Genomic DNA, 22,424 nt, shown 5'->3' with positions numbered 1-22,424 from the left:
TGACTTTCTGAACATTTCTGTGCCCTCTCCAATTTTTCATTTGCATGCTTTGAACTTAAAACCTGTGTCAGTGTACTTTTAAAGTGTATGTTGATTTATGGTGCAACCAGAGGAGCTGGGCTGAGTTGTGCCTTACAGACCCCCCCGACCCCGACCCCATGACTATAAGTGGTTGCACACCCATGGTACATAGTGTACACACATAGGGGACATAGATCTTGCTGCCTGGCAGAGACCCTTCAGTCTTGCATTAGCTTTCACAGATGGAGGACGATGTGGAGGACAACTCATGTAAGGGTGTGGACGAGTCCTCCTGCGCGGTGTGTGGGGAAATCTTCCTGGTTCCACTGGTGCTCAGCTGCATCTACTGTGGCTGCAGCTTCTGCAGCTCTTGTTTAGAGGCGTTCTGGGTACAACATGGTACTAGAGAGTGTCCTCTCTGCTTTGAAGAGAACCATGGACCTCCACAGAAAACATGTGAAGACCACGGAGAGAAACTGTCTCTGTTCTGCGTAGTGGATTTGGAGCCCGTGTGCTCTCTGTGCCGCAAGTCAGGCCTGCATAAGAATCACAGAGTGTATTTGATAAAGGAGGCATTCGAAGATTGTAAGGTAAGCTTAGTGTGGGGATTAAAGTTTAGGAATTACACTTAAAGTATGGAAAAAACTTGCTCTATCCAGATACAGATGAGGACAGATTTTATGTTGTTGTAGACCAACTGCCATTTTCTATCTTTTTATTTTTTGTTGTGAAGAATGATCTTCAGCTGCAGTGTTAAGGCGTAATTGACATGTTGCCCAGCCACTATGAGCATACATAACGTTGAACACTGAAAATGAGATCTGGAAAAACCAGCATTTTGAAATGGAAAATGTGTAAAGATATTCTGCGGAAAACTTTCACTTTCACAGAGACTGCCTGCTCTCCCTCAAGGGCTCCTTAGGCTATGTTGTAATATGGCTGTTACCATCTCCTCATTGTGCGTGTGCATAGAGGGTGTGTGTGCATACATGCACATACACTCTCCCATGCACACACATATGTAGTTGTGTGTACACATACAAACACACACAGAGCAAAGCAATCCATTTGTCCTTCCCCATTCTTTTTAATCTCAATCATTTAGATGTAATTTTTATTACAAAAAACTGCTACTACTTCACAATGAAAGTTATTTTAAAACCGAAATACTGTAAAAAAACTTTTGTCAAATTAAAACTGCTGTTAATAGTCTAATTCAACTAGGTCAAATAGAACAACTGTAAAAAGTTCAAACTACATCATGGAAAATTATTATTATGGAGTGTGGAATATCATATAAGTGTAATATAAAACATTAAAGTCAGATATTTTAATGTTTAAGTTATACAGAAACCAAGAAACATGTAATCAAAAGGAGGTTTATATCTGCCCAGAGACTGCATGCAGAGCAACTGCTAAATTGACAGCATAAAGTGTGTGCAGGATTTAGTGTCCATGAGGGGCTTGTTGACTCGTCTTAGCCGGCTGTTACTATCAGTAGCTCTGGTCTGGAGCCAACAATGGCATGGACACAAATCAAATCTTTGCTCGGCATGTCGACGAGGCCATCACTTATTTGGTCAGGGAGCGCTCAAGGTGGAGAGGAGGAGGTGTGGTAGAAAATAACAACAAACAGAAAGTGATGCAAGGACACAAATGTAACTCTCTAAACTACATAGATTGTAGTCATGGCCAAATGATTGTTATTGGACTCACCTATCATCTCAGTGAAACAGACATGATCAACTAAGTGTGTCTGTCTGTAGCTGAAGGACATTATTTGATTCAGTATATCATCTTGACATACAGTTATCCCTTATAATGATCATTTAAGGGGTTTTGGGGGGGAAGGTAGACATGCATTTGGATGTATCAACTTTGAATTGCAGTACTATTGAATTGAACATCTCTAAATTCTTCCAGCTTCCATATTAACATCTATAGGGAAAAACCTCTGACCAGATCACTGAGTGTGTAACCATAGTCAGGCCTGCTCCAGATACACACATTAATCCATAGCTCTCAGAGAGAATGATGGACATTTTCACATCTACTATCTACTCCTGAAGTTCGCAGACGATACAGCAGTCATTGGTCTCATCCAAGATGGTGACGAGACTGCTTACAGATGGGAAGTTGGACAGCTGGTCCGATGGTGTAGCCACAACAACTTGTAGCGCAACACGTTCGAAACAATGGAGATGACGGTGGCCTTCATGAGGATCCCCCCACCAATGCCCCCTCTTCCCATACTGGACAAAACAGTGATGGGAACCACTATCTAACCAGGACCTGAAAATGGGCAGCCAACATTGACTCCATTGTAAAAAAAAAAAGGCCCAACAGAGGATGCACTTCACCAGCTAAAAAAGTTCAACCTGCCACTCAGCAATCATAGAGTCTGTCATAGGATAGGATCATAGGAGCTGACCTGCCCACCCTCCATGACCTGCTCATCTCCAGAGCCAGGAAGAGAGCAGGGGAAATCACTGCCGACCCCTCGCACCCTGGATATCACATATTCAAACTCCTTCCCTCTGGCAGGCGCCTCAGGTCACTGAAGGCCAAAACAACTAGACACCGTAACAGTTTCTTTCCACACGCCATCACATGAAGTCATGAACAAATAAATCTGGACACTTGATTTGTTTATAACTGTAAATAATACCTATTTTTGCACTACTGCATACATTTGCACTCTGTTTATATAATCCCACATCCTGCACTGATGCCAGATGAATGACTCTAATGTCATTATACTGTATGTGTATATATTGCCGTTGTATGTGTATAGGCCTATATAAGAAAGTAAGTATATGTCTTAGCATGGTATGAAAGTATATATGTGTGGAGTAGGTGTGAGTGTTATGTATGTACAGTATGAATGTTAAGGAACGGAAGCTGGGGCTTTTAACCAAAGTCAAATTCCTTGTATGTGTTGCATACTTGGCCATTAAAGCCTGATTCTGATCTACTGTTGTTGTGGATGAGTCCTCAACAGCTGAAAGTAGTTCTGGGAGCAGATAGGCTCTAAAGACTGTCCTGCCTGATTTGTAATAGACTTTGAACCTTAACATAGAATGTGTGAGAGGCGAGGGCACAAAAACAAACCTCCCTGTATATAGAGTTTACTCTACAGCTGAGGCAATACTGGCCTGCACAGTTAGCTCATGTTTGAGTTGTATTCCTAGAGCTTTTTCTTTCCCGACCCCCTCTCTCTCTCTTGCTCTATTTTTGGTGCAGCGTTGATCCTTGTGAACTTACTCCCACTACAAAATATTGGATTACAGTACAAACAAGATTAGCTAACTGTTAATTGCTCTTAAAGTTAACAAATTAATGTGTTGATACTGAGCACACATCTTGCTTTGAGGTAGCTGTTAATTAATAAGTAAAGTCTACAGACTGTGCAGACTGGCTAACCTCAAATGAGAAAAAAGAAATCTCAGTGTTAGTCAAGAACCACTGGAAACCTAGAATAATATGAGATCTGTGTATACTGTTTTTATACTACTATGGGTTTGACTATATGGGATTTTGAATAGAGTGTCAAATGAAAAAAAATCTTCCAATGGTCAGCAGAGTATTTCCTTACTCACCCAACCTCAACCCAAATGGACTCTATTTATATCCTCACTGAGTTATTTTGGATATTGTTTCACCTGAAAGTCTTTAATAAACCCTCTAATTCCACTGCGACATGTTGCTTCAACACACTTCTCGTATAACTTAGAGGCGACCATAGCATAACTGGTATCAGAGGGTCATCTTGAGTGCAAATATCTCACCATCACCCTCTTCTCTGCGATCATCCTTGTGTTATTCAAGCTACTGCTGGCTCATGTCTAGTCAGATACAATATCTTGATGCGTTTTATTCTGAGGGCGGTATTTATTTGAATATGTGCAATGTGCATGCTCAGCATAACACAGCACAACACGGGATATTCCTGTGGGAGCTGAGTTATTGACACTTATTTCCAAGCATTACTGAGCTTTAGATGAGGCAGCCTCCCTGAAGCGTGGGAGGGGCGTTGTAACCATATCTGATCCTGCCTTGTCCTTAAAGCCCTCTAGAGAAGAATGGCCACCAGACGTGCTGAAGACGACCTTTCTTGTCCGATTTGTGGAAATATTCTCAATCAGCCGGTGGTGCTCACTTGCAAACACCGGTTCTGTAAAGCCTGTCTTAAGGACAGTTGGGACACACAAGGCAGTGGGGATTCACGCTGTTGTCCTCTGTGCTGGCGCCGTTCATCCATGGAGCACATAGTGGTGAGCAGTGTGCTGGAGAAGGCCTGCGAATCCTTCAAGGAGGACAGGAGCAAGAATGACCCAGAGGCTTGTGCGCAGCATGGAGAAAAACTCAACCTCTTCTGTCTGCAAGACTTGGAGCCTATCTGTGCTGTGTGTGAGAAAGCAGCTGCACACATCGGGCACAGGCTCTACCCCATTGGGGAAGGGGCTCACGACTGTAAGGTAGGCAAGAAAAAGACACATGGTCGAAGTCACCTCTAAGTGATTTTTCACTTTGGTAGAGCATTTCGATTCTTTGAAATGTATCCCTTGATATGATTCATCAAGAGTCAACCTCTGACATCAGCTGCTCTGGAAATCTTTGGTTACCATTGGAATTCAAGCTTTTCCCTCTCTTTCTTGCTGATATTTGCAACTGGAAAAAAAATATCTATTGAAAACTTAAGTGTATCTTGCATTGTTGCAGTTGGTCTTTTGTGTTAGATGTATGACTTTTTAGACCAGATTTTCAAAATGAAAAAAAAAAAAAAAAAAAAAAATGGGTGATACTACCTGGGGTCTACAATAATACTGGCCAGCCCTTGGAATTAAAACAGAGCGGCATGCTAAAGATTACGATTACTTAGTATATATATATTAGTATATTCATCATTCCACAAGCATTGTACCCAGACATTATTTTGTTTAATTTACAACTTATCAACTTTTAAGAAAATGCACTGCTTATTGTGTTTTTTATTGCAGCTTTGTGCTTCTCTGAACCTGATATACTCTAACACATGGCTATCTGTGAAGGTGTTTGGCAGAGTTCATTAACATTCTAATAATAGATTTATATTTTTGGTCAGCCAGTGCTTGGGCCCCTGAGGAGTTTGAAACTAGACTCCCATAAGGTTTCTCCAATGTGTGACACTATTCATTCTGCTCTCTCCACCTGCCCTCCTTGACTTCTTCTTAAGACGGGGAAAGCCTTGAGCGCATCGAGGCTAATGTGAAATGAATTTATTGGCCGCCACCTTGTGTCCCTCTCTGGATTCTCACAGCTGCATGAATCCAGCTCTGCTAATGTTGCCAGGGCATTTATCCAGTTCTATAGATTTGTCTCTTTAATTCAATGCTGTATTGTGCAGCTTTGCATTTGTAGGGGAATGCTGCCGTGGAAGAGTGTGTGGCAGCTGAAAGGCCCACATTGTGCTGACAGCTTGACTGCCTGCCAGATTGACCCTGTGTTTAAGTGTTGATGCCTTGTCATTGACCTTCTAGGAGGAACTGAAGAGCGCACTGCTGCCTTTGAAAGAGAAGTTGCAGCTGTACAAGAAGGCGAAAATGGTCTGCGAGCAAACGGCAGAGCATGTCAAGGTACTGTCAGTTCCATCAGCACCAAATGCTACTTTAAACATACTAGAGAGAGAGGGGGGAGTGATTACCTTTCAATCATGTCTCTTTCCAGACCCAAGCTGAGCATACTGAGAGACAGATCAAAGAGGGGTTTGAAGCCCTTCACAACTTCCTGAAAGAAGAAGAGGCTGCCAGACTTTCTGCTTTAAAGGCTGAGGAGGATCAGAAGAATCAGACAATCAACCAGAAGATTGAGGAGATGAGCAATGAAGTCACATCTCTCACCAACACCATCAGAATAGCGGAGCAGGAGATGAGATCTCAAGACATCCCTTTTCTAAAGGTAAATAAGACTGATGCTTGGAAATACAAATCGAATTAAACCAAAGTCATTATACATACATATGCACATCACATGGTGAAAGTTGTTCTCTCCCATTTGGTTTTCAGAACTACAAGGACACAATAAAGAGGTATGTGCGTTATAGTCACATCTAAGGCCCAAGCAGGCCTATTTTTTAAGATAGCTTTAATGAAACAATTCACACAATTCAGAGAACTAATTCCACTGTATCATTTCAGAACCTGGCGAAGTCCCTTGGAACCACAAATGATTTCCGGTGCTCTGATTGATGTGGCGAAGCACTTGGGCTCTCTGAGATATCAAGTGTGGGAGAAGATGAAGAGTATAATTAAATACAGTGAGTTCTTTTAGCAGCAATATTGGTCATCTCATATTGGTCAGCTCTTTCCCTTACGCTCATTCACTTGTGCCTCTTTTGCTCCCCAAGCTCCTGTGGTTCTGGATCCCAACACAGCAGCTAGCTGCTTCATCCTGTCAGAGGATCTGACAGTTGTGCAGAGCTGCACTCAAATCTTCAAGCTGCCAGACAATCCAGAACGCTTCGACATCAGTGCCGAGATGCTGGCCTCTGAGGGCTTTCGCTCTGGGCGCCACAGTTGGGATGTGGAGGTGAAGGACAACACCTACTGGGTGGTGGGTGTAGCCAGCGAGTCCATCAACAGGAAGGGCAAGCACGTTCTGACGCCGGCAGAGGGGTTCTGGACTATAAGGTTTCGCAACGGAGAGCATAAGGCCTGCACCGCGCCGTGGGCCCCGCTGACCATGACCAAGGAGCCACAAGTGGTCAGAGTGGTGCTGGACATGGACCGAGGCAAGGTGACCTTCTTCGACCCTGGAGAGAGAACGCCCCTCTACACCTTCACAGATATCATCACACCCAGAGCCTTTCCATACTTCTGCACTGCCTGCAAAGAGCATCCACTGAAAATCCTCCCCACAAGGATATCCTTATCAGTGGAGTCCTAATTCACCATGCAGACAAGCAGCGTTTGCATCACAATACAGAAGAAAGCTATTATCTAATGGAAGAAATCAAGGGCTGCTATTTAATTAAGCTTGTGAAGAATAGGTCATTTCTGTTTCCCCTGAGAGATGATTGTGTCCGTACAAAGGGCAAGCCACAGTACTAGATAGCTAATAAAGTAAGAAAAATGAGCGCAAGATCTCTAAAGTTTTATTATGAATGACATTAATCAAACACAAACATGTTTTAAAATATTTAATTTGGGTTACAACCAAACAAATGTATGCCGGGAGATCTGAAATTATGCTTAGGTTCACAATTATTTATACCTACATTAATGTACTAATAAGACATCAGTTACATAGGATGGCGATCGCTGTGTGTGTGACTGAGCTTTGTAAGACTTGAATCTAAAGATTTATTACTGTGATTTCCACTTTCTTTTGAGCTCTTTTCCAGGAAAAGCATTAAACACAAATATTTTGGAACACAGATGTAAAAATTCATATAAGGCACATACAGGAACAATGAGTGTGTATTTGCAAACCAGTGCCAGTGCAATCTGTTCATTACTTCAAACATGATAAGTAAGTGGGTTTAGTTTTTCCATCAATATGTAACATTGCATTAAAAACCTCTAAGGTTAGTGTCCTATCTAGCGGCCACATGTACTGCATGTTGCATTCCACTCTTTACAGCCTCATCCTGACACACAGCAGTAACTCCATAACTTCACGCTCAAGTATTGCTTGAACCCACACAGACGTGATTATTCTTTCAGAATATTTCATTAAGGGAGCATACCCTGTAACACAGAGCTTTCCTTGATACCCCTCCATGCTGTCGTAACCAGCAGACAAATCTTCATATTGTAACATGTATCCTATTTCAAGTGGGATCCGCAGGATGCTCACTTCATGTCGGTGAAGCTCAAAGGCTTTTGAGGTGTTCATTTGGCTAAACTATGAGAAGGACATGTTTAAAGTACAAGGGAATAAATGCCCTCACACTATGTCCTGGTGTGTTATTCATACAGTGTTAAAACATTACCTGCAACAGTGCTGCGGCTGCCTATTTAAGTAGCCCTTTCATCTAGGGTCCCTGAATGGTTAAAATCCAGGGAGGAGGTGCAGAAAGACTCAGACTGATGCCGACACCAGCATACAAATGTATGCTCTCTTTCTGCAGCATCTGTCCAGCTGAGGCACCCTGACTGCCCCACTAGCTCTTCCATCTCATAGAGACATTCTTCCCTCCACTATAGCACTATATAGCTCCTCATCTACTGCCTCGTAACGCCCAGCTCTGGAGTTTAAAAAGTAGATCTGGTCAGTTGCGTGCCGTGGGTCAAATCCCTCCCTCTGCAGCCTGGTCTTCTGGATTTTAAATGTACCTGAAGGGAAATGGAGACACAGAATATAGAATAGATTGTGATTTCTTGACGTGAAATCATTGGTGATGGTTGACATTTTTTTTATGAACTTAGGAGGGATATTAGGGATATTAGCCCTGTGCCAATTTACCCGTGGTGTCTACATGTGGGGAGATTCGTAGAAACACAGGTCTGGCATATGGAGGAAGGACTCGTTGAACCTCCTGCAAGAAAACGTTGCAGTCAAAAGTCCCCGTCGTGTCTGCGATGGCCGCCATGCCTGCTTTCCCTTCCACACCTGGGTATGATGAGACATTCAGATTAATGCTTGGCAAGTAGGACAGAAACAAGTGCAAAGCAAAAAGCTCCAAAGGGAAAAGGCAACTGTGGTCCGAACGTGCTCCTAAAAGTAGACACAGTGCTTAAGTTATCTGTCACCTGGCACTGCCACCCCATAGACGGCCACATCCGTCTGACCCAGGAGACTGCTGAGTGTGCCCTCCACCTCGGTGGTGGAAACGTTTTCCCCTCTCCAGCGGAATGTGTCCCCACTGCGGTCCCTGAAGTACATGTAGCCCAGATCGTCCATCACCAGCACGTCACCTGAGGTCGACACACGAAAAGGAGATTGATTTTCAACCTTGGATCAAAAGGCTGAAGGAAAAATAAAACGCTGTCAAGGAATCAAAGCTCATTAAGTTTGTAATAGATCATCTAACATAAAAGTTTTTGCCTTTCTGACTGGCAGAGAGACCGGCTGAAGGTTTATGATGGCTAAGAAGTGGAGGAAAAAAAAAAACCCAACTGTGGTGATGAACTTCAGTTTGACTTTGAGTTAAGTATAGTCAAAGAGGTGACTAGACATTCATAACTCATTACCCATAATGAACACTGACAAAGGCAGCCTGGCTATTTTAACACTGTCTATATTTGTCATGTCTCAATTTTCAAGCTTTTTGCACTATATAAAGCCGCTTCTTTAAGTATATAAAAACAACAGCTTTAAACGCCTATACGCCTGTGTGTTTACATTTGCATAGTTTTGATAAGAACTATTGCGACCGGTGTTGTGAGTTATCATGTAATGCAATATTTATTGTGACAAAACTTGACCGGTAACCTGATAAATATGCAGAGTCGTTTTTCTTGAAGACATTGTGGGCTATCTTCTTCCTTGTAGCATCCTGGCTTGCGTAGCCATCGAAGCGCCGTAATGGGTCCTGTTGGTTGATCCGACCCACCAGAAGCCCCGGCTCCCCTGCGAGAAACAGAGGAGGTTAATGGAGTGGTTTCAGGAGACCAAAAGAGCGACATAGACAAGGTTAATGATCAGAAACAACAATATCTGTGTAGGAGTTACCTGGACGACAAGGCACACAAAGACCCTTGCTGTCCCGAACCAGCTCCATGGTTTCCTCGTCAACCTTCACCAGACGGATCGGGTACACATTGGGGAGAATGCGGCTGTTGAATCCACAGGCTCCCACCTGGCGAGACAGAAAATTAGCTACACTTCGATCCAATTCATTTTGCATCAGTGGAGACACAAGTAACATTGGCCATTGTGTTTGCTGACCTTGCCGTCCATGTTGGCAATGCTACAGTTACACTCAGTCGCTCCGTAGAACTCGCCGACCTGCGCCACCCTAAAACGCTCCGTGAAGGCTTCCCACACGCTGGGGCGCAACCCGTTCCCCACTGCCAGCCGAACCCGGTGACCCTTCTCTGATGGCCGCACCGGCTGGGACAGGAGGTAGCGGCAGATTTCCCCGATGTACTGCACCACCTACAGGGAGAAAACAGTCTTGTTATTATGCCACTACTAGTTCAAAATGTACAGTTCATACTAATTAATTTGACAAACTACATCACCTCTCAATATTCTGCAGATATTTAAGCCCTTACAGTGCAGTTGTACTTGATGCAGTCTTCCCAGAAGCGGCTGGCAGAGAATTTCTTCTTCACTACCACAGTGAGGCCATGGATCAGACACTGGCCAACTCCCATGATATTACCTGACAAGGAGGAGAGAGCTCATACTTAGGATATACAGGCCTAGCAAGAAAGATTAGCATTCATCAAGAGCTCAAGGATATCTTTACATACCTGCTGAGTGATAGAGAGGCAGGCAGTCATAGATGATGTCATCAGGACGCATGCGGAAGGCGTAATACCCAAAAGCAGCAATCCGGTAGTAACTGTTGGGGAAACAAAATAAAAAAAATGGAACAAACCCAAATCTAAATCTATCTAAAATGAGCTGTGCAGCAACTGTAACAACTCTACAGAGTGATCCTAGTGGTAGTTCAAGAAAACGTACCGACTTTGTACCACAATGGCAGCCTTGGGCAGTCCTGTGGTGCCAGATGTGTAAATATAAAATAGGCGGTCTGTAGAAGAGAATACAGTACGGCATTAAAACTGCAAGCTGAAATGGTAAGATACATACTTGTGTCTTCACAGTATTTTACAATCCTCATAAGAACCTGAACTCTACCACAGTCCATACGTTACCCTTGTCTATCAACAGATTTTGAAGACATCCATCACTGCTGAAGTCATGCATGCATTCAATAGTGCTAGCAATAACATCTCATATCTCCTGATTTGTGAAAGAAAGTCATAACAGAAAATGTAGCTTTTGTTTTCCTGGTGAACATTTTGTTATTTTAAACGGGATGCACACACTTTTTGTGGCGTGCTGAGCTATGCCTTCATACACCTACCGTAGACTTACTACTGTTCAGGAGAACTAAACGGTAACTGGCCATTTGTGATTCAGACAGCACACACCTCAACCAGTCAGTCATATCTACCCTAGACGGCTCTTGCTGTGCACAGAAAAATGTCAAGAACTGTCCTGAATACAAAATGACTCATAACTCTCATAAGTTCTGCACAGCCAACTAATCACTTCGCCAGGCACGAGTAAGATAATTACGAGTGAAACTCAGTTCATAAACTAGACAAGTGAGTGAGAGAAATGAATCTATCTGTGGTGCATACAGATTCATTTTCTACACTTTGGGAATTTAAAAAACAGCAATCCAATGGAACAAGCAAAAAGGGTGATCAGTCAAACATAGTATAAGGACACAGTTGTGTAAGAGTTGTTTAAAAGCGGACTCCCCCTTAACATGTTTACAGATGAAGTCCTGAAGAGAGTCAGAGTTCAGCTCAGTGGGAGATGGGGCACTCACCATTGAAGCCTTTGGGGAGAAGGCAGGGGGGAGGGGGGAGTGTAGATGCAGAGGCTAAGATGGGGTCCAAAGGTTGGGCAGCCAGACAGGCCAGATGTTCTGCACTGAGCTCCCCTGTACAGAACCGTACCATGGACTGGCCCAGGGAGGAACTCACCTCCAACATGGCTGACAACCAGTAAAAGGAGAGAGAGACAGTAAGGGAGAGAAGACATCAGTCAAGCCAGTTCAAGTGCTACAGTTTGCATAACATATAAACACAACTATTAGTGATGGTGGAATAAATACGTAAAAAACAAACATAAACAGATTTTGTTTAATTAACCTTTTTGTAAAAAGCGAGACACCGATTATGATGTCATTGACTTTATGAAGCAATATTGCCTACAAAACAAATGAAAACATTCATACAGTGAAGTCACAGACAAGCAAGTGTGACCTCACAGAAACCACGAAGAGAAAAGTGTAATGTCATAGAGAAACAAACAGAATGTTGATTGATGTCACAAGCAAGCATAATGAGCATAATAACTAACTCTAGAGACAGAGAGAGGGCACAGATGGAATGTTGACCTCAGAGATATGATGTCACAAACAGGCTGAATGTTGATCTCCAACAGCGTGATGTCATAGTGCTGAACACGTCACAAACAATGAAACGTTACACAGACAGACAGAATGCCAACAGTGTGACATCACAGGACACAATGTTGACCAGAGAGAGTGATGTCACAGACAGAATGTTAATGAAATACAAAAATGTCACTAACCAACCAAATGGAAGAGCCTAGGCAGAATGTTTAGCAGTCGTAATGACTGCTAGATAAATGAATATGAATTGTGAAATAGATATCAAGTTATAAATGTCCTGAGTTAAGCATCTGTGTATGTATGTATATTCTGTTTGTCACATAGCAACACTTAAGTAGCGAATATAGCAGTTGATCAGAACAGGATCACAGTTAATTTTTTTTTTCAAAATGAAAAATGATCCTCTAACAACATGATTGCTTTTGCTTACAATGATCATCATCTGCATTTTATAAAATCAACTACTGAATAATAGGCATGATATTAACTCCCCAAGCAGCCTGTCCCACCACGTTTGTCATAGTCTTACCATCAGCAAGCTCAGCTCCAAACACAATGCCCCGCGATGCTGACACTCCAATACAATGTAGGAGGGAATCACGGCGGAGGTTGAAGTTAATGAGTGCAGCTTCCACCCCCACCTTGGCGAACCCCAGCCAAAGGGCCACCTGTAACGGCCTGCTCTCCATGAAGAGGGCCACCACGTCCCCGGAGACCCACCCCTGACCCCGCGCCCACTGGGCCACAGAGTTAGACAGCTGGTCCAGCTGGGTGAAGGTCCATGTTTCCCCTGTGGCCTCATAGATCAGAGCCGGTTTGTCTGGGTGGAGTTTTACTGTCTGGGCAAAGATGGAAGGAATGTTGCTCCCACGACGCATGTAACGCCACAAAGCCAGCTTCACTCTCAAGAGCACATACAGGCCACTAGAGAGGGTTACAAGAGGAAAAACAGGGAGAGGTTAGGTCAGTAAAGCTGTAGAGCCATAAATATGATCAGAACTTTATTTGGTCACATTTAACTTACTTGAGGTCTCTCTTCGCAGTGCGCGCTGCGATGTAGAAGTATTTCCAGCTGCTTGTGCCCAGGTAGACCCCAAGGCCTGCTGCCAGACTCCAGGGCCAGGAGACCCCGAAGAGACGGAGCAGACCCAGGGAACCCAGAGAGACTGAGACACTCGCCACATTGTGCATTCTTGTCATGGAGGAAATGGGGAAAGATGGGTTTTTTGGACGGGATGGACATAAGTTGAGACAAACATGGGTTTAACTCAGGAGGTTGAATGGTATACTGTATAGACAAGTAACTTAGCTTATATAATATCTAAAAGAATGATATCAAACACCCGGAAAACCGCTAAAGTTGTCAATAAACACATATCAACATGCAGGCAATGTGGAACAGAGTCTACCAGCTCACATCCGGGCAACATACACGAATGGATGTCACAACAGGTCAAATTACACTCACCGAGCACTTTATTAGGAACACCTGTACACCTGCTTATTCATGCAATTATCCATTCAGCCAATCACGTGGCAGCAGTGCAATGCCTAAGATCATGCAGATACAGGTCAGCAGCTTCAGTTAATGTTCACATCAAGCAGCAGAATGGGGAAAAAATGTGATCTCAGTGACTTTGACCGTGGCATGGTTGTTGGTGACAGACGGGCTGGTTTGAGTGTTTCTGAAACTGCTGATCTCCTGGGATTTTCACGCACAACAGTCTCTAGAGTTTACACAGAACGGTACGAAAAACAAAAAAACATCCAGTGAGCTGCAGTTCTGCGGACGGAAACGCCTTGTTGATGAGAGAGGTCAGAGGAGAATGGCCAGACTGGTTAGAAAGGCTAACTCAGATAACCTCTTTACAACTGTGGTGAGCAGAAAAGCATCTCAGAATGCAACACAGCGAACCTTGAGGCGGATGGCACTTAGTAGCCGGTTGACATTGAGCTGAAAGCTGATACCTACTCAGTATTAGTAAGGTGTTCCTAATAAAGTGCTTGGTTAGTGTATGTATGCACAGCATCGCTACTGCGCAAAATCTAAATGCATGCAATGTAGACAACAACTTACCTACCAATCAGCAGCGAACTGGAGCGATGTCACCTTTCACCCACTAACCCTGTCTGCAAAAGTTGTAGTTAATTAAACGGAAAGTGTAGTCGCTGTATTCAAATCCACCTCCGGATGTCGAGAGCGTTGGATGGAAACAATGTAGCGTTTTAACAGTAAACTATCAGTTTCGAAGTGTTACAATAGTTTCATAGCTCACTGCTTGTCAACGCGGTTGTTATAGTAGTAAACGCTTCACATCCAAACGACATTTGAGAACGTGTCAAACATACGTGAGCGAGTCCCGGAGCCCGGCGTTCAAGGGAGAGCGGTGATAATTTCTGAACGACTGGAAGATTTGTTCGAAATCTGAATGAGAATTGGAAAATGTAGAGTGAATCAGGCTATTTTCTGTACTCCATATTGAATGGTGTCATTGCAACCGGAGCACCGCCCCCATTGGGTGTGAGTCTCCTCAGCGAGCTCAGCCATTTGATGAACTGGACGCTCGTCATGCCTTTCTCAAATCTGATTGGACAATATTCACCCCGTCCAATTGCTTCAGTTTATTTCAACCACCAGAATTTTCAGGTGCCCGTTGTGTCGAATCGATAGTAGGCTACAGGACACCGGTAGATACTACAAAATAAATGTTGTGAGATGGGTTAAACCCCTTTTTATGCTCTGTTCATACTGCAGTCTTACAGACTTTTGGCTGGCACAGCATGACCCTCACTTACCCTTGTTGGAAATAATTAAGAAAGGTGTTATAGTCTTATACACAAGTAAGAGGGAAATATTAATCTTTTGTAATCCATAAGACAAATGCTCAAGAGTGTCAATGCAGACTGGGGATCTGCCTGCGTGAGTCTGCACAGGAGCTGCCTGCTGCCGTAGTGGATCCCTCTGTGTGGAGGGCACAGCAAACTCTGTACAGCACTGCTCTCCTTAGTAAGATGTAAACCCAGGGGTCCAGGATCTGATTCCAGGAGGCCATACGTAAACCCAGTAGAGTTAACCCCTCTGGTTGAGGGACTGAGGCACTGGAGCTTTGGTAAAACTGCATCACTGACACAAGAATGTGGATCTGTTAATATAAGAGAGACACATAATCACTTATGAATGTAGTACTGTATCATTTACAATATTCAGAAACTATTAGGGACTGTAAATATACATCAAGTGGCTACTAAGGGTGGAAAAAACCTTTAAACAGCTGGTGTTAAGTGACAGTACTCACAAGAATGGGACTCCAGCACACACAGGAAACCACAGTGATCACAGCCAACTGTGCCATCATCTCCACATCCAGTGAGCAGAAAGAGGAGGAAGACGATGAGGATGAGGACGATGCATGACGGTGACACCGAGCCGCTGACTTTGGCTTAACATTCTGGGAGCTCACCCTGGCCTGCAGCAATGCCAGGCCACTTATGATGTTACAGAGCAGGGAGAGTGTGAGCGCTGTGAGGCCCAGACATGAGAAGGCCAGGGCCAGGTTGGTGTCCGCTGTAGATCGCGGGCCGTGGAGGGGCAAGAAACACCAGGTGCCGGGAAACTGGGGAGCGTAAGTGCCGACAGCGAATAGAGGCAGCGCTGCTAGCAGGAGGGCGAGAGAGGACAGAAGCAGCACAACTCGGCGGACGAGAGTCACTGTGATGGTGGCGGCGTGGAGCAGCGGCTGGGTGATGCCCACACAGCGCTCCACTGCCATGGCACAGCCCAGCAGCAAAGGGCACAAGCCAAAGAACACCATGCTTGCCCCAAAGATCTGGCAGAAAGTCTTGGCAGGCTCTATGGCATGCATTGCCACTTTGTACCTCTGACTATGATCCATGTGCACATACATGGCAAAGGCACCGGGGATCACGTGACCTCCGAGATCAGCCAATAGCAATGCCCCTGCCAACAGCAGAAACGGCGCTTTGGCTTGGCGGCGAAATCGGACGCGGGATTTGGCCAGGATGCCCAGAGCAGTGATGTTGGAGATGGCGCCAAAGGTCATGGTGAAGCAGGACATTCCTAAGCCTGAAGATCTGATGGGTAGCGAGGTGCTGCTATTTAGCAACAGGGGATTTGGGTATTCAGAGGAGTTGATCTCTGACTCGTGGTGGAGGATGGAAGGTGCAGAGGAGGGAGAAGCCATGATGCAGCAGAGAAGGTGTCCTCAGCTTCAGTGTCATCTACGGAGAATTACAGGCAAAGTTAAAACTACTTTCAATAAATATTTCTCACGATCAGCACCTGTGCAGAGCCTGGTTGAATTGTTAAAGTCTTTGTGCATTGATTCAAAGCTATTGAGCCATAATTTCTAACTAATATCTTTACCTCATTCTGCTCTGCTAATTTCTAGGCATCTTAAGTAATTCATACACTGCGGTACAACAGAGAAATCTTAAATGCGCTATCATGCACTAATGAATGCTTTGACACATGCTTCACTGGGAAGCGCGATGATTGATTATTATAAGTACGTTTGGTCTGCCAATGGCTCTCGAGGATTTGGACCATAATTAGGAGAGCTGCTGTTGCACAGGCAGTAATGAAGAGGAGCCAGAGCCAGAGCCTCTTTCTTTTTCTGAAACTCTACCCACTGTTTTCCCTTACCCATCATTCAAGCACGGGCACATATGTGATTGCTTGGATTGAATGCCTGCATGCACTCTCACACAAGCAAACTCTCAGAAATATGAATAATCATGGGAATGACCCGTGAAAGCTGAGCATCCAACAATGGGATCATTTCTGTATCTCTTGTTCGGAGGATGTTTTAAGGATCAGAGGATTTTGTTGGCATTTCTGCCTTTATTAGACAGTCACAGTAGAGAAATTTGGAGAGAGACTGGGGGGTGACATGCGACAAAGGTCCCAGGCCAGATTCAAAACCTAAGATGTTGCGGTTAAATGGTAGGCGCCTTGGCCAGCTGAGCCACCAGGACCGTCCCACTGGAAGATTTTTAACAAATTGTTCAACAACTTCTACCAGCCCTGTAGTGTGGCAATGAAGGAAACTTGTGTAATTTTTGTTTCATGCTGCTTTCATGTGGTTTGTTTGCACAACATATCCTCTGACCAGATATTGTGTATGCCCGTTGCATGAAAATTGTTCTCCTTTTCAGCACATTTCTTGCACCTGTTTAACATCTTCGACCTGCCACAAACACACCTTGCTCATTTATCTTTTACCCTTTCTGGAACCTCACCATAACAGCTCCACAGCTGCTCTCTTTGACAGTTTCCTTAACTCATTACTTGGTTTCAGCCAGTGTTTTTGCTTTGGCTGAACTGTCATGATGCAATGAGTTTTTGTCAGTTAGTGGTGTATATGTGTGTGTGTGTGTGTGTGTGTGTGTGTGTGTGAGAGAGAGAGATAGAGATGGGTATAAAATATGGGATACAAAAACACCTCACAATAAATATCCTTTTCTTGAGTTGGGTACATCACATTTCCCTCGCTGATGCTTTGTGGGCAAGATATTGAAACCAAACTAGTGGAGAATTATGAGAATTATCAGTTTGAGGGAATCTGCCAACAACAGCCTTGCCTCTGCCTCTCTACTCAATGTCCAAACGTCTGCAAGAGGTTAATGAAGTCTCACTCTCCAGAATGATTTGAATCTCAGCCCGTCCACAGGGGCACAGCAGTGACGTGCACAGACTCTCTTAGAGACGGGGTGAAAATCATAAAAAGGACACTTTTCTCTAACAAAGCCCAGGGATTCCAGGGGCATGCTTTCCTGGGAAGAGATTTTTCAACACACTGCTTTTATAACTAATGTAACTAACTTCTGATGACTTCTGAGAAGGATTTTAAACTACTAACATTGATAAGAAAGTAAATTAAAAAAGTCATTAATGCAAATCTAGAGAAAAAAAAGTCCTGCCACAAAAGCAAATTTTTAGTCTGAAATAAGTTTATAGTACTATTGATACAAGAGTGTTTTCTTTGGTGGACTTTGCTTCTGATTCTATACACATGTTCCTTAGAGTTGGTATTTGAGTCTAGTTCCTGGGGTTTCAAAGAAAAAATAAATTATTTATCACCCTCTTGATGCTTTATGTGAAACTTAAGATGCTGCACTTTTTATTGAGTTTTTCCGGTCTGATATCTCTATTGAATTCCATAGTGATATTAAACTGTGTTTTCCCAATAGTAGACAGTGACTAGAAAATGAACTCATCCCATTACCATCCCAAAATGAACCACAGTGGGCTTTATTATTCTAACAGAAAGTTCAACCTATACTCTTCAACGCCCCAAGAGAGTCATTTTCATAAGAGAAAGTTTTCACTCCTCAAGCAATTCAGCCCAAATAAAATAAGGGAGTAAATAAATAAATAAATACATTTTTTATTTTAGACTTTCACACTAATTTATACTTAAAATGTGCAATTTAAAGTCACAGACCCCCTGATGGGCGGAGAAGGCTGCTTGGTGCTTCAGTGAAAATTAATTACCTCCACTGCTCCCCTTATGTCCATGCCAGTACTGTACAGCAATACTTTTAATACATTTAATTTGTATTTTTTTCCACTTGCGTTCTCTCCCCTCTTGCCTTATCAACAGTCAGCGTACCAGCAGAGAGAACAGGCAGGTGACAGCTAACAAGCAGCAATTTCCCCGGGGAGTGTGAATACATGACAAGGGCTCTGCCTGATTAAAAGGATTTCAGGAGCTCCGTTCAGGACAGGCGGAATGTGACCAATGATGAAAGAAACTTGTCATGTCAAACCCATCATGTCATTTGCCATGCAAATGCTTCAGACGGACGAGTGATGCCGGCTACTGTATCTTTTCCCACACAACAAGCCTCTGTTACTCTGAATCTTGTTGACTTCTTATTACTTTATGTTTCAAACAAAGGGTTTCATTCCTCAACAACTACGGCGTGATCAAGATGCTAATAATCATTAGGGCTTACACAGAAAGTACAGAAAATTAGAAATGCCCTGCTAAAATTGGGTTAGTGCTCCTTTTGCACTATCCATTTTTCAATAGCCTCAATTGTCAAGGCTTCAAAATCCCTCTTTAACTTGTCTCCTCTCCCTCTCATACACCTCCCATTCATGACTAAAGTGGATTTAATAGACAAAATCATTAAGAGATCATAGCTTTCCTAGGGATTCACCTCGTTAGTCTATTTCATGGAAAGATAAAGTGTTCCTTATTTTGTATAGTCAGTCTATATTTCAGCTTTCACTGATTTACTACCAGATACAAATGTGTAAAGCATGTTATCAAAAAGTAAATGAACATGAGCGTGGTTATCAATAGTAAATGAAACTTACCTTTAGATGACTTGTTGATGAATTGTTTGGAATGGCACAGAACAGAGGAGAGAAGAAGAGTGTTACCCACCTGCTGCCTCAGCGTGTCTCTCCTGTCTGCAGAGCTGCCTGGTTCGCCACAGTCAATCATCCCTATTGTCCACACACACACACTCGTCTGCTCTCTGTCTCCCCTCTCCTCTTTCTCTGTCTCTCTGCCAGTCTCTCTTTCTCCCTGTCTGACTCTCTCTGTCTTCTGTGGCTGCTATCTTATCTCTACACGCTCGACCTTCCTCTCTGGATGTGTTCCCTCCATCCATTCATCTCCTCTGTTGCTCCTCTTTTAGTAAACTCTGAAACAGAGACGATGCCAGCCTTCACCTTCTTTTTGCTGTATATTGACGATATTGCGAGCAGTTGAACAGATGAGTTCAAAGTCTGCAACTGCTAAAATATTCTAATTTAATTGTCTTATTCTTCCTAAAACAATAAGACAATTGTTTCTGTTATTCAGTTTGGATAAATATCATCATCTACTGTCACATATAAAGATCTCTGGGCATAAAAGAGGACACAGAGACAGACATCAGAGGAGCTCGAAGGACCATGATGCTCTTTGCTTGCCTGGATGAAAGGTTACAAATCGTTTACACAAAGTCACCCCAACACAACACTGAACCTGGCGGATATTTTAGTAAATCTGATGTTTTTACTGAAGCTTTTCATATAGGAGGCTCAAGGAATGAAAGGTGCAGAATGGTTGCTCGCTTCAAAGAGAAACTGCTCCTGTGCTTCTGAAGAGATGCGGTCAGAAGCTGCACAGAAACCCTAGAGGTGCATCAACTTTGAGTCGAACAGGCTTTGCAAATGGTTAAAGAAGCAATACTCTGTTTCTTTTTTTGCAACTTATATTTTTATTGAAAATAATATGCATGAGTACAATTATACACCAACATGTCTCTTCCCCTTTTCCCCGTAATAAACCCCCCACCCCTCTAGGAAAAAAAAAAAAAAAAATAATAATAATAATAATAATAAAAATAAATGGGTTACATTCCACCTTGTCAACCATTACATGAGTAATCATCCCATCCATACTGTTTACATGGGTGTAATTCAGATAGTCTAGACAGGATAGAAGACCAACAGGTTTATCAATGTTCAATCCCAGCTTTCTTCCATTTTTTCTCTCCAAATTGTTCACCTTTCATTAAATTGTGTGTTCTGTAATCTTAATGTGTGTGTTATTTTCTCCATTGAGTAGATTCCTCTTACAACAGTCAACCATTCTTTGCAAGTTGGAGGTTCTGTTTTGAGCCATCTTAACGTTAGAGCTTTTTCCACAATCACTAAGAGAATTTGTAGTAAATACTTTTTTTTTTTCCTGTCTTTCACTTCTTCTGGCCTAGCACCTAGAACGGCAATCATCGGGTTTCTTGGTAATGTAACATCAAAAACTCTTCAAAAAGTTATCTAAGGACACTCTCTCCAAGCACTTGTCTGATTTGGATCTTTCCTATTCACTATAAGAGGAGTTCTGAAAAAAATGGCTGACTATACTTTCCACAGGAACTCTCTCTCTTGTTACTTTGTGAGTTTCAGTGAAAATGTCAATCCAGACTACCTCACTAATCTAGTGTTTGAGTTGACTCTGTCTCATCTTCCCTGACACATCTAATGTGTTGCTGGGGCTACTTAAGGTTTGTTTTGCTCTGTTTTAAAAGTCAAGTACATGTTTTGAGATTCAGAGTTGCCTTTGAGACCGTCATGCCTCTGAGCCACTGGAGGAAATAAATAGGAATGAAGAGAAGAGAGGAGCAATGGAGCGATCTTCCATTTCCTCTGTCTGTATTGCTCTCTGCCCTTTGATTTGCAAGTTAACAAGCCGGATGAGCGTTGTAGCAGTAAGCAAAGAGCTATGGGACAGCGTGATAGACATGGATTACTGATAGAAGACAGCAGAAGGGTTAGAAAATCAATACGGGAGCGTGGGGTTAGTAATGACCTTCTGTTTGCTCTTTCGACAAAACTCTGAACTCTAATTCCTTCCTGTTGTCTGTTTCTGCCAATCTCTGCCTGAGTAGAATTTCAGTAAAGCCATCAATTCCCATTTCACAAACTGGGCTCTCTGACATGAAGATCCAGGGAGCAAAACAGGATATCTTTCTCCCTCAGATGTTAAAAACTCTAGATTTTTATTTTCTAGATTAAATGAATTATTTCAAAGGCAATAGTGGGGAGACCTTGGTGCCAGAGTGATATTTTTTTCCTAGAGAGGAATCAACGCTGAAAACAATTAACACTTAAAACATTTATTATAATAATTTACAATATGAAACATATAGAAAATGTAAATAGGGAATACAAAACAAAAAGATCATTATTTTGAGCAAAGAATGTGAAAAATTAACACAAACATAATTTGTTCTGTCCACATACCAGTGGTTCCAACAGAGTCAATATTCTGACAGACAATAATAACAATATTGAACATTCAAAGTTTAAGACACTGATTATCTATAATACACCCCATGTCTATTCATACATTTAAATCCAATACATTTAACATGCCTGGAGCAGGAATGCTGTAACCTGCTCAGCTTTATACAGAAATTTACAGCAATATACGCACAAATATACATTTCAAATCCATCTTTGTCTATTTAAACAATATTTTAAATACAGTGGAAAAAATATACAGAAGAGAAAAAAGTCAAGGAAAAACAAACAAAAACACAAACGATAAGAAAAAAGTGCTTGCCTTTGTTAGAAAATCTTTCAGATTGTCTTTCAGATTGTCTTTGGTCCGATAAAGTACCTGGATGATTAGGTGAACCTGATTAAACCAGGTCTTGATAATATCAGTTTGCTGGATTTTTTGCGTCCAAAATCAGTCATATACATATTTTTTCCACACATGAAAATACATAGAAAACATTTGGAGAGTTTTGTCCCAAAATGCAATATCCCCCATTTGAAAACAAACAAACAAAC

At 42.7% G+C, this 22,424-nt stretch overlaps 4 protein-coding genes across 5 annotated transcripts in view; 1 reads left to right on the top strand and 3 right to left on the bottom strand.

Moving 5' to 3' along the window:
- The first annotated feature begins 4,103 nt into the window (after positions 1-4,103).
- Positions 4,104-6,967, top strand: LOC139925510 (zinc-binding protein A33). The gene is made up of 6 exons (XM_071916912.2): positions 4,104-4,499; positions 5,541-5,636; positions 5,728-5,958; positions 6,066-6,088; positions 6,198-6,316; positions 6,407-6,967. The coding sequence occupies exons 1-6, from the start codon at positions 4,104-4,106 to the stop codon at positions 6,943-6,945; spliced, it is 1,404 nt and encodes a 467-aa protein (XP_071773013.1). The 3' UTR covers positions 6,946-6,967.
- A 205-nt stretch (positions 6,968-7,172) lies between these two features.
- LOC139925486 (long-chain fatty acid transport protein 1) lies at positions 7,173-14,573 on the bottom strand. 2 transcript variants are annotated; one of them, XM_071916878.2, is made up of 13 exons: positions 14,184-14,573; positions 13,131-13,298; positions 12,636-13,030; positions 11,516-11,683; positions 10,636-10,705; positions 10,422-10,513; positions 10,221-10,330; positions 9,892-10,101; positions 9,676-9,802; positions 9,436-9,573; positions 8,754-8,918; positions 8,467-8,613; positions 7,173-8,336 (listed from the first exon to the last, which is right to left on the bottom strand). In XM_071916878.2, exons 2-13 carry the CDS (start codon positions 13,295-13,297, stop codon positions 8,179-8,181), a joined length of 1,947 nt encoding a protein of 648 aa, XP_071772979.1. In that variant the 5' UTR covers position 13,298; positions 14,184-14,573; the 3' UTR covers positions 7,173-8,178. The 2 variants fall into 2 exon arrangements, with proteins under 2 accessions (XP_071772979.1, XP_071772980.1); XM_071916879.2 differs by having other exon boundaries at positions 14,188-14,573.
- A 427-nt stretch (positions 14,574-15,000) lies between these two features.
- LOC144538317 (prostaglandin E2 receptor EP1 subtype-like) lies at positions 15,001-16,308 on the bottom strand. The gene is made up of 2 exons (XM_078282380.1): positions 15,403-16,308; positions 15,001-15,249 (listed from the first exon to the last, which is right to left on the bottom strand). The coding sequence occupies exons 1-2, from the start codon at positions 16,306-16,308 to the stop codon at positions 15,001-15,003; spliced, it is 1,155 nt and encodes a 384-aa protein (XP_078138506.1).
- A 3,651-nt stretch (positions 16,309-19,959) lies between these two features.
- Positions 19,960-22,424, bottom strand: part of LOC144538316 (long-chain fatty acid transport protein 1-like) — an 8,052-nt gene continuing 5,587 nt past the window's right edge. The window contains exon 11 of the mRNA XM_078282379.1: positions 19,960-19,985. Coding sequence (XP_078138505.1) covers positions 19,960-19,985 — 26 coding nt within the window. The remainder of the gene's footprint in view (positions 19,986-22,424) is intronic.

This window comes from Centroberyx gerrardi, unplaced genomic scaffold (assembly GCF_048128805.1).
Source record: "Centroberyx gerrardi isolate f3 unplaced genomic scaffold, fCenGer3.hap1.cur.20231027 Scaffold_109, whole genome shotgun sequence".
NCBI classification, from domain to species: domain Eukaryota; kingdom Metazoa; phylum Chordata; class Actinopteri; order Beryciformes; family Berycidae; genus Centroberyx; species Centroberyx gerrardi.
Note: the sequence above shows the minus strand (reverse complement) of the source record. Positions and strands in the feature narration are given on the sequence as shown.

Coding starts and splice junctions, on each gene's coding strand:
- LOC139925510 (XM_071916912.2), top strand. CDS start 4,104: ATGGCCACCAGACGTGCTGAAGACGACCTTTCTTGTCCGATTTGTGGA. Junction 5,637..5,727: donor AAACGGCAGAGCATGTCAAG/GTACTGTCAGTT, acceptor GTCTCTTTCCAG/ACCCAAGCTGAGCATACTGA. Junction 6,317..6,406: donor GAAGAGTATAATTAAATACA/GTGAGTTCTTTT, acceptor TTGCTCCCCAAG/CTCCTGTGGTTCTGGATCCC.
- LOC144538317 (XM_078282380.1), bottom strand. CDS start 16,308: ATGGCTTCTCCCTCCTCTGCACCTTCCATCCTCCACCACGAGTCAGAG. Junction 15,250..15,402: donor TGTGCTGGAGTCCCATTCTT/GTGAGTACTGTC, acceptor TTATATTAACAG/ATCCACATTCTTGTGTCAGT.
- LOC139925486 (XM_071916878.2), bottom strand. CDS start 13,297: ATGCACAATGTGGCGAGTGTCTCAGTCTCTCTGGGTTCCCTGGGTCTG. Junction 9,803..9,891: donor TTGCCAACATGGACGGCAAG/GTCAGCAAACAC, acceptor CTGTCTCGCCAG/GTGGGAGCCTGTGGATTCAA. Junction 8,337..8,466: donor CCCACATGTAGACACCACGG/GTAAATTGGCAC, acceptor ATTTCCCTTCAG/GTACATTTAAAATCCAGAAG.